The 18,570-nt window shown below is 43.1% G+C and overlaps 1 protein-coding gene across 1 annotated transcript in view; it reads right to left on the bottom strand.

Annotated features, from left to right (window-relative positions):
- ARHGAP42 (Rho GTPase activating protein 42) overlaps positions 1-18,570 on the bottom strand; it is a 248,484-nt gene that overhangs the window by 30,567 nt on the left and 199,347 nt on the right. Inside the window, exons 12-16 of the mRNA XM_030887682.2 lie at positions 18,125-18,203; positions 16,510-16,549; positions 2,328-2,390; positions 996-1,070; positions 153-240 (exon numbers count right to left, since the gene is read on the bottom strand). Of these exons, the coding sequence (XP_030743542.1) occupies positions 153-240; positions 996-1,070; positions 2,328-2,390; positions 16,510-16,549; positions 18,125-18,203 (345 nt within the window). The remainder of the gene's footprint in view (positions 1-152; positions 241-995; positions 1,071-2,327; positions 2,391-16,509; positions 16,550-18,124; positions 18,204-18,570) is intronic.

The following is an 18,570-nucleotide window of genomic DNA, read 5'->3' as shown; positions in this document are numbered from 1 at the left end:
CATACAAAGCACCAGGTCTCCAGCAAACAGAACCTTAGCCTTATCCCCTTGTGCAACTGAGGTCCATATCAACAGCACGCAAGAAACACGAGGTCCCTGCCCAGGGAGGTGAGTGAGCATGCGGATCTGGAATCCCGGGAGTCCGCCCTCCTCACCTGAGGTAGTTCTTCAGTCCACTTGTGATGGTCTTATTGTCCCACAGTTCAACATCAATATCAATATCCGGAGGAGATTTGGGTGCTGGGAAGAGAGGAAACAATCCAAAACAACCAAGTCCCAAACATGCAATTCCAAACCTGGCTAATGCCATGAACAGAATGGATGCAAACATATGTGCATTAAAGAGGACGGCATTATCTCTTAGCATGCAGACGGAGCTGAGTTTAAGATGGTTGTTTGAGCTATGGAGCGGGGTGGGGGTGGGGAAGCCAAGCTCCTTTTGACATTCTACCTAAAAAAGGCGTGAGACTACAGCCTAGGAAATCAAATAACTGCTGATTTTGAACATATGTCTGGCATGCTTCTAAATTACTTAAATGGACTGACAGCTTCTCTTAATGACAGAAGTCCTATGGTTATCTCCATTTTACAAATGAGACCAGGGCACAAAGAGGCTGAGCAAATTACCCATCACAAAGCTTTTCAGTGGCTTCGCTGAGATTCCAAGCCACAAAACAGAGCTCCACAAAATAGAACACCTATGTTCTCATTACACTATATTACACTGTCCTTCCAAGCTAACCAAAGGACATGAGACAAGTCTGACACGAAAAAACAAAAAATGTCCACATTAAATTCCAATTAGTCATCTCTAAAAACAACATGGGCTACAAATATATAAATGTTAATTTTAAACATTACTTGGTTTTCCAAGTAATACTTAAAATGACTATTTATATAAAGGTTTCTGTATTCAAAAAACCTATGGTTTGGATTATGTATAAGAGTAATTTACAACAAGATTAATTAAAAAATCAAATTCATTCAGAACTTACAAAATGTGGTGTTCATGAGTTTCTGGACTTTGGAGTTCACCCCTCCTATTCGGTAGAGGCCCAAAATGGTGATGCCTAATGGGAAGGGAAAATCACAAGAAAATGACTTGAGACACACATTCCCAGGTACAGAATGTTAAAAACTCAGACATGTGCCCACACAGAATTTGAAAACTACTTATCCAATTTCACAGTCTAACTTTAGCCAACTTACCCCAGAAATACCCATCAAACATAGATTCCTCAGATCCAATACTGAACAGTGATTTGAAGGCTTTGAAGATCTTCAAAGGAGCAAAGTACACCTGCCTGTTCACATTTATTAGAATATAGAAAAGCTTTGGAGATGAAGAAGGAAGATCAACAGTCTTCATCACGGAGTTCTTCAGGCAGCACCAGGTCCTCCAAGGAGCTCAACTTCCGCCCAGGGCTTCTGAGGCTGCCTGGAGCTCACCAATCCGCAAGTCTCTAAAGTCAGACTCCTAACCTCACTGAGAAAAGACTTCCTGAAGAATGCCACCGACTGAGGCAAGTACTGCTCAGTTTCCAGCCTCCTTGCTTTAACTAACTGGTCTCATTTGATCCTCACAAGAGTCCCAGGGCACTGTATTACCATGTACAGGTAAGGGACCTGTCTGACATCTTAATGTTTCTAAACGGTAGCAGCAGGATTTGAAGATTTGAACTTCAAAGCCATACACAAGGTTTCTTATGGACAAGACTCCCTAGGAGTAAAATAATCTAGGGGGAAGGGGTTTCAAGAAAGAGGCTAGAGCAGTGGTTCTCAACCTTCCTAGTGCCGCGACCCTTTAGTACAGTTCCTCATGTGGTGATGACCTCCAACCATAACATTATTTTCGTTGCTACTTCATCACTGTAATTTTGCTACTGTTATGAATTGGGCGACCCCTGTGAAAGGGTTGTTTGACCCCCAAAGGGGTCGGGACCCACAGGTTGAGAACTGCTGGACTAGAGTGAGGGAAAGGGTGGAAATTATGGGGTGGGCTGCAATCACTAAGGAAAATACTACAGCAAAAGAGGAAGAGGAAGAAAGAGAAGGAATCTAGTTGACCTCTGATGCTGGAAAGACATTCAAGAATAAAAGGCATTGCGCAATAAAAGGTGAAGAAGAAAAAACAACAACGAAGAAACAGGAACTTCAATTTTTGGCAAAAAATTCAAAGTACTTTTTGTACTTTATGTGTGTCTATAACATCCATAATTCTTAAAATTAATATTTCATCTTCATGATTCAATACATGCTCATCTTATAAACAAAGGGTGGAAGAGCGATGTTGAACATACAGTGATGATATGTCAGACAATACGAACCTCTTGTTTCCACAGATTGGATGCACTTCCTCACAAAGTTGAAGCCAGCTTCATTTAAGTACACTGAAAAGAAAAGAAAGTCATATTCGTGTCTGTGCTGATCCTACTGGACCTACCACCCCCCTGCTCCTTCTGTCCCGTCATCACTTAATGGACAGTCAGGATTCCAAAATTCATCAACTATGCTTGCTTGAAGTTTTATTCCGTGGTGACAGTGGGGTCGTGGGGATATACTCACCCAAGGTACAACATCACTCTGCTTACTTAGAAGCTCAGCTCCATCACAGAAATTAAGTATGTTACACAGATCCGATTCCCTCTCCTAAAATTAGCAATCCCCTCAGCTACACCTTTTTCCAGGTAATAGGAACAAATGAAATAATAATAATAAACTTTGACTATGTGTTAAGGGAGGCTTTCATTCCCACGGGATTCTCAAAACCACATTATGAAGTGGACAGAGAAATTTCCAGTCTTAAAATGATTCACTGGCTGGCTGAACACTGCATTTTTCTCTGTTCTAAACCCTAGACTCAGATTTCTAACTCCAGCTTCCTGATTCCAAGACCCACCGTCTCTCTACCGCAATACTGTGATCATATTCAAAGTCATTTAAACCCTGCTCAGAGAGTTCACTAAAAATCCACAAAAGCACTTAAAGTAAGAAACAGATTTATTTCCATTTTTTTGGAGTACATTTTCTTTAAATTTGTTCTAATTTTCTGAGGGCTTCAGAGTCCGCTCAAATTAGGACACTGGTTAAAAATAAAGACTGATTCAAAAATACCACACAGCACTCAAGAGAAACTTTTATTTTTTTGGGTACTGCAATAGATGTTTCAATGTTTTAATGTTCTCATAATAATAATGGATGGCTATTCAAACAATGAGAACATTACAACTGACTTCCATTTAAAGATGGTAAATCAACACAGGCATAGAATTCAACATAGACAAATAATTGGCCAAGGAAAAAACTAATCAAGAGATGGTGCCAGTAACAGACTGAAAAGCTGAAGAAAGCTTCGACTGAGAAAACCAGGGAAAGCACCAGGGAAAAAAGTCTGAGGACCCAGTGGCCAGAGAAAGCGGAGGAACTCGCATGGAAGCGTACTTAGTGTGCGTTCTTAGTTGAAAAAAGTAATCTAGTGGATAACGTGGTCCAGACTACGGACAAGTAAACATCTCTGAGCACATTCAGGTTTCTTGAAAAAGCCTCGATGAACTATTGATAAAGAGGAAGTGGGAAGGCGGTGCAAATCATCATTTTTGGAATTATTTTAGGTTTTAAAAAAAATTCAATACTTTTGAAATTAAAAAAAAATCACGACATTTCAAAATGTCGAAGTTAAAACACGTTAGGCCACCCACAGGAACTGGCTCACTTGGGTCCAGGCTCCCAGCGCCCCGGTCAAGGAGAACAGCGAGAGCTCAGTGCATGCTGAGGGGGAGCTTAACATTCAAGCAGGAGAACTCACTCCTTGTGCTTTCAGAAACTCTGAACTAGTCTTCTAAGAGCGTCAACGGAATCATATCAAAAGTGAACCGAGTCTTGCGGTTGCTGCTGGGTAGATGCTGACTGATGGTGACCCAGGTGGGCATAGTAGCACTGCTCATTAAGGTTTTCCCAGCTGTGTTCCTGTAGAAGGAGATCTCCAGGCCTATCTTCCTAGGCATCTCTGGGAGGGGTCAGACTACTGACTTTTTGCAGCTAATAGTTGGTACCTCTTGTGCCCCTCAAGGGCTTGCAAACTAGTCTTAAAAGAGAATAAAACAGCAGACACCAAGAAGTGATTGCCTGTTTCCAACAGGCCAAAATATCAAACATTAAGATTAGACAACAATACACGTTAAAATATTTATTGGGTATAAGAAAGGGAGGGAATAAAGAAGCTAGGAACTGGTTATTAATTTCCATTTTTTTATCAATGGCAACAAAAAGCTTAGCCAAAAAATGAGACACTAGCAGATTCTAAATCAATTAGAAGGACGAGCGCCTAACATTGACAATGTTTGGCTCTGGAGGTCACAGTGTTCAGTTTTTCAATGAAAAAAAGAAAAAGGAAAAACATTCTTAAAAGGAACAAAAAAATTATATTTAAAAATTCCAATAAGGCTGGCCTTTGGCAAGATGAATGAAGATAATGATAATGTGTAAAAACAATTTATTCCTGAATATCCATTTTGAGAAAACCAGCAATAACCAGGTCATGTATCTTGAAAGTTACTGGGTTCTTTGACAGACACCCTAGTCTATGGTAGGAAACTGAGGTCACAGTTCATGACAGAGAGTAAAGCCTCCAGACAGTCGGCCTGCCAGATCATTCCACGATGCCACTGTCTGTCTCAGGGGTGCATGGACCCTGCACTTTCCTCTCTTCAAAGAGTAACTGCCACACTTTCAATTAACTCAGAATATACTGTGTTGGGAAAAAATTGCCAAGCATTTTTGGGTTGTTTCCTTTGAAAGCCCTTTGCTGTGGCCTAAATGAGGACAGGCAAATTCCACGATGCAGAAATACTTTGTTTAGAGCCAAGGAACCCTGCTGGCATTATCAGATGAGCATTGGACGGTCACCTCAAGGTTGGTGGTTCAAACCCACCAGTCGCTCCATAGGAGAAAGATGAGGTTGTCAGCTCCCACAATGATTTACAGTCTCAGAAACTCTGTATCAGATTGCTATGGATGGGAACTGACTCGATGGCAGTGAGTTTATTTATAGTCACACGACTTTGGATTGAGTTCCAACTCTAGTGCTAACTGTTGGGACTCACAGGGGACTCAATGGGAGCATGCTTAGTAACTTTTATAAACTCTACTCACTTCATTTCTAAAATGAGGGAACCAATGTGTCACATGTTAAAGGTCTGTAGTGAGATTTAGACAAAGCCACACAAAGCATTGAAGAACACTTAACAATGGAAAAGCCTTCAGTAAACACGAATTTCCTCCCCCTTGTGGGAATGCCCACTGTAAAATGAAGGAGAACAGAAAAAGAAAGAATAAAAGAAGGCAGTCATTTGTTCTAATCTGATGGAAGAAACTGTGGCTACTCTTCTACTTACTAGTCATGGGTCCTGCAAACCTGAAGATGCCGACAACAAGGTGGGTATTTTAAAATGCCCCTTCATTACACATCAGGCCAGGTTTTCAATCTTTCTGTGCTTCAGACCCCTCATCCATGAAATAAGGATAGTAATAGAATGTTGTTTTAATGAAGTTGATTAAAGCTCAAATGAGTGGCTATTTGTAAAGCTCCTAGGATCACACCTGGCATGTAACACGTGGTGAGTAAGTGTTGGTTATAATTGTCGTCATTGTCATCATCATCACTCTTGGTTAGAGGAGACTTCAGCTATCTGCATATGTAAATTTTACAAACCAGCTATTCTTCTGGCATGATTGGTATCATGTCGACTGTCTACTGTCGGTCTAGGAGCATTGTCTTTAGAAGTGGTCCCTATGTTTAACTTATTCTAAAAATATTTTGGATCAGAGGTTTGATCTGTTTCTTTAAACAGGGATCAGGCATAAATGGTCCCTGTGAACCAAAAGACGGCAATGACTTGGATATTTTAACACATCCCTTCATTAGACATCAATAAGTCACAATGAACAAAAATCCCCTTTCACTGGATTAGAGCGTATTGGTGTGAATAACCCTGTGATCTATGAGGACCATTACCCACTCTTCCTGTTTCTAAGGGAAAGTTCGATGTCTCAGCACCCCTGAGTACCGTGAGAGGCTCCAACCTATAGGTTCTCAAACTTAATTGGCCTACCACCTGCTTTGCAGAAAAAATGTTACTGAGCGCCCACCCTGGCAATGGGAAAGGTTTGTACCACAGTCCATCGTCTAGGATAAAGAACAGGTACCTGCTTTTTCAGCCTCCCCTCCACCCCCCCCCGGGATTGTTCCAGCGCCCAAGGGGTAGAAGTGCCCGCTCTGGCACACGCTGCTCTAATTAATGGAGAGTGAGTGGAAATGGCAGAGCCTAGGAGCCAGTGGGGGCCTTGTTCTCGTTTCCTCTCTTGCCCCTGGTCCGAAATGACACAGCTAGAAACTATTCCATCGGTTTGGGTTTCAGAGTGCCGGCTGTGGACAGGAGAGCCATAGCTGACCTGAATGGGCACGCGGGATAAGAAATGAACCCTTATTGTTGTAAGCCTCTGAGATTTGGGGATGTGTGCTATGAACGCATGACTCTGTGGCAAAAAGTCTCCCTGAATAAAGTCAAACTCTATACAATTAGATCTGCCATCCATAACTGGGATACAGGGGCCCTGGTGGCATATTGGTTATGGATAGGGCTGCTGACCTCCAGGCCAGCAGTTCAAAAACCTCAGCAGCTCCATCAGAGAAAGACAAGGCTTTCTACTGCCATACAGAGTGACAATCTCGTTAACCCAGAAGAGCCATTCTATTCTGACCTCTAGGGTCGCTGTAAGTTGGAATGAATTTAACAGCAATTAAGTTTGGATTTTAGTTAACTGTAATATGTCTTTCTTCTTCCTCTTCCTACAAAGACAGCACAGTGTCAGAGGCAACTGGTGGTTGCCTTGCTAAGGATGATTCACTACTGCCTTCATTTGCACACCCAGCAGTGTCTGCTGAGCTCTGAGCACAAGAGGACAATGTGGCTTAAGCCAGCTGGATACAACACATTGCATCTCCCAGACATTGCTATATCAGATGCAGTCACAAGGAGTGGTACTCCTGAAACCTGCAAGAGAGAAATTAGGGGCAAACTAATTTTGCAAAAAAAAGTGAGAAATCTCCCAACGCCATGAAAACAAAATTAAGTAAGAAAATGCCACTGCCATCAAATCCATTCCAACTCATAGTGACCTGTGACTGTGTGTGTGAGGCTGCAAACACTTTTGGAAGCAGGGGCTCGTCTATCTCTTGCAGAGTGGCCAGGACACGTGAATGCTGACCTTGTGCCTAGCCCACAGTGTCACTAGAATTCTTAAATGCATCAGGGGGCTACTATATTCAATATGTCAGCCCGAAGGAGAATTTAACAAAGAAAGGGTTCTCTGTAGCTTCAAATGAATAAGAAAGGCCACAGAAGAATGTATGCATCATGATGGTGTTAGTGAACAACATTGAAAGACCCATGGACCGCCTGAAGAACAAACACATCTATCCTGGAAGAAGTACAGTCAGAATGCTCTTACAATGCTCCCTAGAAGCAGGGGTGGCAAGACTTTGTTTCCCACACTTTGAACACGTTAGGAGTGGAGACCCGTCCCTGGAAAAGGACCTCATGCATGGACAGGAGAGGGGGAACAAACGAGAACATCCTCAAGGAGATGGAGGGACACAGTGGCTACAGCCGTGCGCTCAGCCAGAACAGGCTGTGAGGATGCTTCAGGCCAGGGCAGGGTTTCCTTCAGGGGCGGGTGGCTTGGGACGGACTCAACAGCACCCAACAACACAGCTCAGAGCAGGTCCGATAGGGCAACAGGAATGCACTCCGCAGCTAACTGAAAGGCTGGTCGATGGAACTCACCCCGCAGCCTCAATGGAGCTGTCAATCGATTCTTTCAAGTCGACTCTGGCTCCTTACAACCCTATTGATCTACCCCATAGAGTTCCCAAGGCCATAATCCTTACGGGAAGCATACCTTCCACCACATCTTTTTCCCAGAGATAGGCCTCCACCATCAACTTCTGACTAGCAACCACAAGCTTAACCAGGACTCCTTTCCAAGAAAATCCTCAGGGCAGTCCGAGTCTGTCTTCTGGAGTTGTTATGAATTGGAATCCACTCGACAGTGGCTAACAATAACAACACAGTTTACAAAAGGAAAGCAAGAGGAGAGCGAATGAGCGAGCACGCCTTAGTGTTTCATGTAAGTGTCAACAAAAGGGTCATTCCTAAGTCAAACCAGACACATATCCTAATGCGCCTTTAGAGAAGGACAAGGCACCTGTGTCGCAGCAGTGTAAAGTGGAGCATCCCACCCCACGGGAGAAACCTGTGTTGCAGAATCAAGGCTCGATGACGGAGAACACTGGCCAGCAAGTGCTTACGGAGTCATGGCTTGCCGGGTGTTAGTTTGTACCAGGCTAGCTCAAGAACCTTCTTCGAGTGCGCCTCTGAGGCTGGTGTTCAGGAGCGACGAGAAGCTATTTCTGTGAACCCGGCCCAGCTCCAGTCCAGACCCCACCGTGGGGCCATCAAATGTAGAGAGGATCAGAGGGCTACTAAGAAGGCAGATACAACCAAGTTCCCAGAAGCTGAAATCTTCCTCTATTAATGATGCCGGGCCATCAGGAGTAGAAAGCGGCAGAAGCCAACCTAACTTAATTTATTCAGTTGAAGTTTAAAACATATATATATATGTATATATATAAAGTATTTTCCTTCTGAAAACTGTTCAGGACTAAAGCTTTCACGGAAATCCAAATAAAGTTTCCAAAAAGCAGTTTAGCAGCACAAAAGCTATTAATCTCAATGGAAGTCAAACAGCCATGAGGCAAAGAATAAGAATTGTCTTACATTCAGTCAACAAAGCAAAAGTCCTTGTACCTTCAACTTCCTGGTAATTAAAAACCCAGCATGTCCTTAACAGACATAATCTACATCGCCTCACAGTACATTCTCAGGTTGGACAAAACAAAGCAATACTTGTCTTTCATTTCAAATTTGCTTTTCTAATCTGCCAGTTCCGATTAAAAGGTCGCCAGTCACAGACAACACCCTCCCTCCACCCGCTTAATATCTTACTATAGGAATCTTGAAAGAAATAGAATAAAAGAATGAGCGTATTCAACGAAGTTCCTGGGTGGTGCCAACAGTTAACCACATACTCGGCTGCTAACCAGACATTTAGAGCAGTGGGTCTCAACCTTCCTAATGCCGCGACCCTTTAATACAGTGCCTCATGTTGTGGTGACCCCCCTACCCATAAAATTATTTTCACTGCTACTTCATCGCTGTAATTTTGCTACTGTTATGAACCGTAATGTAAATATCTGATATGCAGGATGTATTTTCATTGTTACAAATGGAACATAATTAAAGCATAGTGATTAATCACAAAAACAATATGTAATTATATATTATGAAATATTTATTTCTAATTATAAATCAATGAAACTTTGTCTTGAAGCATGGTGTAGCATGGGTACTCTTATGTGGGTGTATCTGCATGTGGGCAGACCCACCTGGAGACGGTAGAAGAGCAGTGTCTCGGTTCTTAAGACCATTGGAAATACGTGTTTTCTAATGGTCTTAGGGACCCTGTGAAAGGGTCATTCAACCCCTAAAGGGGTTCTGACCCACAGGTTGAGAACGCTGATTTGGAACGCTGATTTAGAGGTTCATATACACCCAAAGGTGCCTCGGAAAAAGGGGCTTGGAGATCTATTCCCCCCCCCCCCAAAAAAAAAGTCAGCTTTTGGTAACCCTATGGAGCACACAGATGGTACCTCCATGAGTCAGAACCCACTGATGGCGACTGGTTTTGTTTTCGATTTTAAGCTGGATGATGTTAATGACACCCAGGGGACGTTTCCCCTGTCCCTGAAGGAGGAGCAGTAGTTCTGTCTCTATAGCGTTGACCTAAATTGTTCTTTCTCCAGTGCTGCCCTTAAAGAGAACTTGAGCTTCGACCCTCTTCCTGTGTCTCCGTGTCATGGAAGCAGAACAGTATTTGATCAGAGCCCGGGACAGGATGCGGTGATGAAGGAGGCTACAACCTGGGCTCGTCTGAGAACTTCCAGAACTAAACTATCTAAACAACAGGAGAAAGCTCAAAAACATCTGGGACAAATGGCCATACCTAGGGCAAGATGAATGAGCTTATTTTACTTATTTATATATTTTTTATTCACTTTGTTTTTTTCTGGGGAAAATACAGTCTCTGGGTGCTTATATAAGGGGAAAGTCATAGTGGTAGAAATTCAAAGTGCTGGAAAAATAGGAATTTTCTTCTGCTCTACTTTGTTTTATGATACACATTCTCTGTGTATCAATAGTATGTCTCTTAAGACCTATTGTAGGACATTAGATAGTCCTTGAAGAATGCTGGTGACGTAATGGATTATGTGTTGGGTTCTCAACTGCAAGGTCAACAGTTTGAAACCAGTAGCTTTCTACACAGGAGAAAGGTGAGGCTTTCTATTCCGTTGGAGATAGACAGTTGTAGAAACCCACAGGGGCAATTCTACTCTGTCCAATAGAGCTACAGTAAGTCAGAATTGACTCGGTGGCAGTGAGTTTTGCTTTTGAGAGATAGTTCTTAAGGCCCTAGTGTTGCCAGTGTTAAGCACTCAATTATTAAACTAACACTTGCCTGGTGAACACATTCCTAGTGGCTCCAGCTTTGTACGGGAGATCTGGTAGTCTGTTTCCTAGACTGGAAGACCCACCCAAACCAGGGAGCAAGCTGCCTCATCTTTCTCTCACAGGGTGGCTGGTGGGTTTGAAACCCTGATCTTGTAGTTAGCAGCCCAATGCTTAACCCACAGGCTGTGAGGCTTCTTTAAAGATTACAGCCTAGGACACCTTATACAGCAACTCTACACTGTCACACAGGGACAGACTCGACAGTACCTAACCTATAGTTCCCATTCTATCCATACTTTTTAAAACCTCCATGACAGTACAAGCATTATGTTTTTTTCCTAATGGATGACATGAAAAACATTTTTAACCTAAATCCTATATTTTACCACTCCAGGCCATATCATTATCTTCCGCTGTTCAAACGGAATACCCAAAGAATAGCAAGAGTATTTGAGGATGGACAAATCCATCTAAACGATAGGGGCTATAAAGAAGCCCTTATCGAGGTGACAAAGGACTCGAGATTAGCATGGGTTCCAACAGCACTGGTGAGAGAAGTCATAGACCAGAATTCGAAAATGCCACTTTGAAGGAAGTCCAATGTCAAATGAAAAGAGCTCAAAGATTGCAAAACCAGGATGAGGGGCAGAAACGAGGTAGGAGGCCGGACATACAGAAAGCTAAGCTGCTCTGAGCTCTGCACGATGAGCTCAGGATGACTCATCTGAGACGTAAGAAAACGTCTCTACTTATGACGGGCAAACAAAACTGTGGTCTCTGAGTCTCCGGCTAAGCTCACGATATCTGCAATACCACAGGGCTTGCAGATACGGCCCATGAGGCAATTCACTATAGATGATGGCTGGTAAATCACTGTGATGTAGAAACGGGGGTGCATCCACACAGTCTGAGGACGAGATGCTCTATTCCATTACTAAACTTTAGGACTTGGGGTTATAGTTTCATAGTCTTGAAATCTGTGTATAACTAAACAACATCAATAAGAGAAAACAAACTCACTGCCATGAGTCGATCTCAACTTTCACTGACTGGCCCCCACAGGGCAAAGAACAGCGCAGCTCGGAGGGTTTCTGAGGCTGTCAGTGTTTCCAGGAGCATCTCTCTCCCTTCTGACCTTGCGAGCGGCCCAATTCATAACCCACTATTGCTACCAGGGTTCTTTCAGATCAAAACACGCACACATGTGTGCGCACACACACACACACAATCTGTGCACCTAGAAAGCTCTCCAACCCATTTGCGAGGTGGGCCACTACCAGGAGAGGCATTTCGTTGTGTGTTGGCTGTGAGCTGGAGAATGTTTAGAAAGTCTCACTCACGAGAGCAGGTGGCACCAAGAAGCCCACTCCAGTCACCTGCAGCAGCCTAGTTCTGAAACTCAGGCATTTAGCCCAACCCTCAGGCAGCAGACCTGAGTTTTTGAGTAGAGCCGTGACTCTTGTTGCATAAACATACTTGAATCTCCACAAAGCATAAAAATCCCTCATTGCCATCAAGTTGATGCCAACGCACAGCAACCCTGTAGGACAGGGTAGAACTGTTCCTGTGAGTATCTGAGACTAACTCTTTATGGGAGTAGAAAGCACTGTCGTTCTCCCAAGGAGCGGCTGGTGGTTTTGAACTGTGGGCTTTATAGTTAGCAGTGTAATGCGTAACCACTGTGCTATCCGGGCTCCTAGAAAAGCATTAAAGGTGACCAAAACCATGTATAATTCTGAAAAAGTTGGGTTGACACCAATGTAGTCATTAAGACCTTCTGAAATCATTAGGTGCTTAGGAAGATTTTATGTGTCAGAAATGAAAATCTGTCCTATTATGTTGACATAATCTTCCCGGATCCCTGACAAAGAAAGATATGTAGAGTGAATGGTTCATCAAAAGTGCGTACATACACACAATGGAATATTTCCCAGCTACACAAACGGATGAGACATTGATTCATTCTGTTACTTGAATGAAGCTCCAAACACACGGTAAGTGAAAGAAGTCAGACAAAAAAGCTCACATGATTCCATTACATGAAAGAGGCCCTGGTGGCGCTGTCAGGTAAGTGTTGGGCTGCTAACTGAAAGGTCAGCAGTTCAAACCCATCAGCTGCTTTTAGGGAGAATGATAAAGCTAACTGTTACCATAAAGATTTACAGCTTCTAAAACCCAATATAAGGTTTGCTGTGAGTCAACCCTGCATTAACGGCAGTGGGTTCAGATGAAATATTCAGAATCGGCAACAGCATCGGGAAGGAAGCCGCTTAGTGGATATGCTTAGTAGGGTAAGAGGGGGGCAGAATGGAAAACGCATGGTCTGGAGCGTTAAAATACGTTTTGCAACAAGAGCCAGGTGGTGGTTAGTTAGCACTGTGGATACACTGCTGTCAGGTGCCGTCAAGTGGTTCTGACCCATAGCTACTTTTTGCTCAACAGAACGGAACCCGCCCAGTCCGGGACCCCCTCCTCATTGTCCCCATGTGTAACTTCATGGTTGCCACCACTGTGTCATTCCTCTTTTGCTGCCCCTCTAGTGAACCAAGCATGAAGTCCTTCTCCAGGACGGCTCTCTCCTGACATGTCCAAAGTGTCTGAGATGAAACCTTGCCACTCTGTACACATTTCGGGCTCCAATGACACTAAATGTATGCATGAAAGTGTCAATGGAATATTACGTGAATTTTACTTCAACTACAACTAAATGGGAGAATAAAACCGGGAGTGTTTTAAAAATATCTAACGTCGAACATATTTTGTCGCATATTTTTTCTTCATAATCTCCAAAATTAACCATTTCGAGGCATTGGATTCAGTGTAAATGGCATGCCTTTCCATTCACTCAGTCTGACTTTCAAAGGGGTGCTGTCTCTAGGTCTTTAGATCTGCTCCAAACCCACATTATTAAGTGTGTTTCAAACATAAAATTAGGAATCCAAAGAAAAAGTTTACAAATAAACTTAAAAACTGCATTTAAAGCATATGAAAATCAGCCTAGGAATAAAGACACAAACGGATTTTAAAGCTAGAATAATAATAATAATAATAAATCCACCGGCACCTAGTTGATTTGAACCCGCAGCACTCTTAGATAGCATCTTCTAGGCTATAAGTCTTCATGGGAACATGCAGCCTCATCTCTTTCCTGCAAAGGGGCTGGTGGGTTTGAAAGACCAACCTTGAGGTTAGCAGTCCAATGGCTACCCAGCAATGCCACCAGTGCTCCTAAGTGTAGAGCCTATGTAACTGCAGTACATATGAAAATGCCTTAAGCAAATTAAAGATAAAAGGCGGCAAGACGTTGGCAAATGGTTTGGGAGGTCACAGGACATAATGGAAAACACATAAAATATGTTTAATACAAAGAAGGGTTTCAAACCCAGGATTCAGTAATAATTCAGTGAAAACATACTTCTTTACATATACACCATATGTCCCTGACAAGGTCCTTATACTTTGCATTCCTTAAAACATCACAAAATGTTGCTGCTTTCAATCTTGCACTCCTGAGAAAATCGGAGCAGGGGAAATAAAATAAAGTCCTCTACAGTTATGAAAATAAAATTAAGTATCAACTGCTTCACATATTTTTCTAGCACAAAATGGGGCAAATACTTGTCCCATTAGTAACTAAGCACCCAAGAGATAAAAACTGATTTCAGTTACTCTCTCATAGTTCCTGATTATAGCATAGGAAAAATCTTTTTTGCTTGAAGACTTCAAATTTGCTGCATCAATAGATCAATGGTATTGTTGTGAGAACTGTGTCCCTTAAAATTAGATTTTTTGTCCTCATTTCTGGTCCTTGTAAATGTAACTTTATATGCAAATGATTTTTTAGGTTAACATGAGATCATGCCGAAGTTCCATTCAACTAGTGTTCACAAGTGGTAATGTGAAATCAATGACAATGGGAGTGTGCAAATAAGGTGCAGAGAACTCTAATGTCGTGTTTGGACAATTTGGCCACTCGATCGGGTATAAGGTTGGCCTTCTCAAAAGCAGGAGGGGATGACCCTCGAGAAAGAAGAGCCACGGGCAGAGGACATCCCCGAGCCCCCCATGGGAGTGGCATCTGACCTCCTCTGATTTCAAAAACAAGGAGGGAGAAAATCCCCAACCCAAGGCTGATTCCGATGAGCCACACATCAGACTTGCCTCCATCCTCCCACCCCCTTGCCAATTCTGACATCAGCCATCTCTCTCACAGCATTCTCCGCCTCTCTGCTGGGTTCACTGATCGGTTGCAATGAGCACGCAGATCTCCCAGAGTACTAATGATTATAGAATTTATTAGGGAAGCTAAGAGGTGTAAGTCAGTATCAGAAGTGGTCACGATACAGTTGTGCTCCAGCCAGGAAAGCGTCTTCTCGCTCGCCTGCAGGCATGTCTCTGATCTGTGGCTTCTCAGCCGTATGGCCTCTAGGCCTCTGCTTTGGCCAGGCTAGTGTCCAAAGCTTCTCCTCTAGTGCTGGGGATTACACACAGGACACTGCACTCTGAAAGTCTGCCTCCTCCCCCAGGCACTCAGCTGTACCCATTCTCTAGGCTGGAAAGGCCACCACCGCTCAGCCTCATGCTCTGGGTGCTGTGGCCTCTGCTAAGCTGCGTCTAAGTAGGGGGAGGTCAGGGTCCAAAAGACAGACCCTGTTCGTGGCTCTTCTTTCTCGGTGGCTATGGGGTCCTCCTTCATCGAAATGGCTTAGCTGTACCAGGGAATGGCACAACTGGCCAGTCCCCACTTTAGGGTTTGGTCACCCTACTTGCATTTGCATTTTGCTGCCGGAGATGAATATTGGAAGTACCACGTCAGGCTAACGGGACAAAGATGCATCTTGGAAGAATTATGGCCAGAGTGCTCCTTACAGGCAAGGCAGGAAAGACTTCACTTTACATACTGTGGACATGTTGTCAAGAGAGACCAGCCCGGAGAGAAGAACATCGTGTTTGGTAGAGTAGAGGGGAAGTGAAAAAGAAGAAGAGATGGACCGACATGGCTGCAACAAAGGACCCCAGTGTAGGAACCAGATGGCGCAGGACCGGGCAGTGTTGTTGGGCACGAGGTGTCTATGGGTCGGAACCAACTCAATGGCACCTAGCAACAGTCAGTGGAAGTCACAAAAGGTCATTCTAAGTCATTTCACTCGACAGCAAATCCCTGCGGGGACTGTCTACCCCATCACGGTTGCAAAGAGTTGGAATCAACTCAACAGCACACAATAAGAACAAGGGCAGCAGGGTCCATAAAACCAGTGGTTCTCAACCTGTGGGTCACGACCCCTTTGGGGGTCAAATGACCCTTTCACGGGGGTCGCCTCATACACCCTGCATGTCAGATATTTACATTACGATTCTTAACAGTAGCAAAATTACCGTTATGAATAGCAACAAAAATGATTTTATGGTTGGGGGGTCACCACAACATGAGGAGCTGTGGGAAAGGGTCACGGCATGAGGAAGGTTGAGAACCACTGATGTGAACAGAGAGTAAATATGGAAAAAGAGGCACACACAGGGAAAACAACCACATGAAAATGGAGACTGGAATTTTGCTGCCATGAGCCAAAGAATGCCTGGCACCCTCAGAATCTAGAAACAACCAGGAAAGAGGCCCTCCCCGGGGTTTTCAGTGCCGGCCGAGCCCTGCTGACACCTCGATTCTGGCTTCCAGAAAACAGAGAGAGAATGTGTTTCTGCTGCTTTCAGCCACCCAGTCTGTGGTGCGACATGGCGGTAACCTCAAGAAATGAACGCAAGCCTGTTCCTGTTTGTTCCCTGGAGCCAAGGCCCATTTTATGAAATTAATGTCACATAACAGCTTTGTGATAAAAATAGCTGCGTGATAAAATTAATAATAGCAATTAGTAAAACAACTTACTTTCTTCTTTTTTGCTGATAATAGCAGGCAGGGTGTAAATCTGAAAAAAAATAAAATAGCACAAAGGATGTCAATCAATTATGAGCAGTTAACGATCAGCAAGGTGATACACACAGGGAGGGTCTTGCTTTCAAGGTCCAACAACTGCTATTGCTACACAGCACTATTTACTTTGTCACCCAGCCTCCTTCCTGTAGTGATGCCAGCCTGGCCATCCATGTCATCTGTACCTGGCAGCCCTGCCCCAGGCACAGTTCTAACCCTGAACTTGGGATTTTTGCATCCCCAATATGATTCTTAGTGTATCTTCTGCACTAGCTTGTTAGTTTTTCTCAATGTGCCCAATTCTATCTCGTATTTGTCTACGTGACTCATTGGCTTATGCATCTCTCTGCTTGGGAGGTCAGGGCTTCTCAACTATCGATGAAGAACAGATGAGTTGGTTGGGTGCTTTTTGTTTTTGTTTTGTTTTATCTCTTTCTTTTTCAATATACCACATACTTCTGATATAGACAGCTTTATGATAATAGAGAACAGATGCAAAGCCTGATTTTTAAAAATGATTCAGTTCAACAGACTTATAGTAACTTTGTCAAACTGCTAGTTTTGAAAGGCTGGATCTCAATTTCTGTACATGGACTGGACAGTTTGCTGGCGAGCCCACAAGTGTCGTGCACAGGGTTGGGGGGTGTCCTCACTCTGGTCAGCACAGTGTAACAGCCCAGAAGTCTGCTCTGGGTTGTTCTCAAGTTATTTTGTCTCAGGGGACGTTTATGCCGAGTGTGGACCGGTCGACCAGTAGAGCTCAGTGCTCTTCATGAAGGACGCAGGCATTGATCCATGGCCTTTTTTCAGCATAAGCCACCCTAATCTAATATTTGTAACTATGTTACCATATCAATGTAAAAACAAGGACTAGGGAAATGGGGGTAGGGATGGAAGGCGAAATGGAACGTTAATGTAGCTGTATCAAATTATACTAAAAAAACCTTGCTCAATCTAGACTCTAGAGCAGTAGTTCTCAACCTTCCTAAGGCCGTGACCATTTAATACCGTTCCTCATGTTGTGGTGACCCCCCAACCATAAAATTATTTTCATTGCTACTTTCTAACTATAATTTTGCTACTGTTGTGAATCGGATGATCCCTGTGAAAGGGTCCTTCAACCCCCAAAGGGGTCGCGACCCACAGGTTGAGAACTGCTGATCTAGAAGATCAGTTCTTACTCTGAAACTCATTCAGCACCCTGGTTATAGGTGTCTGACATTGTTTTTGCAAACAGTGGACTTTCAATAGTTCCTTCTTGAGAAATGTAATCTAATGGATGCCACCAGAATGATAGTTACAAGTAATTAAAAAGAGAAAGAAAAAGGTAATCCCTGAGGAATGTTTTTGAAAAGTTTGGGCCAATGAGCCCAATACTAGGAAAACAGTGAAAGTTCTCCACTCCTTTGATTAGCTATTTTAACATTTCCAATTACTTTACAGACATGTATAGGAAAAAAATCAGATATACATTACAATTGTTAGAAACGTAACAATAAAATTTGAATTCAAGTGACAATGATTAGAAGTAACCACAGAACTTGAATTCAAGAATGTGTCATATTCTTACCGGTTCCTTGCCATCCATAGCTTCGAGCCAGAGTTTCCTGTTAGCTTCAGAGAAGGCCTGCAGTGTGATGATCCCATGCCTAGGAAGAACAAATAGTTTATAAGTTCAATGTATCCTATAATTTCAACATTTTTAAAAAAATTCAACTTAAAACTTTTTATTAGCACAACCCAGAATAAAAACGAGGAATGAGAAAGAATGGAAGGAAAACTATTGGCCTATAAGTTCCTTTCACACACATCACCAAGGATGCATACCCCGAAACATTTTTACATCTAATTATTGAAAGTCATAAAATCGTTATATTTTTTGGATATAAGACTGGTTCAATGGCCAACAAACATATGAGGAAATGTTCCAGAACTTTAGCCATAAGAGAAATGCAAATTAAAACAACAATGGGGTACCACCTAACACCCTCAAAGACAGCCCAATTAAAAAAATCA

This window comes from Echinops telfairi, unplaced genomic scaffold, assembly GCF_000313985.2.
Source record: "Echinops telfairi isolate 266 unplaced genomic scaffold, ASM31398v2 ScPeMD7_7421;HRSCAF=8459, whole genome shotgun sequence".
NCBI classification, from domain to species: domain Eukaryota; kingdom Metazoa; phylum Chordata; class Mammalia; order Afrosoricida; family Tenrecidae; genus Echinops; species Echinops telfairi.
This window is presented reverse-complemented; position numbering and strand designations above follow the sequence as displayed.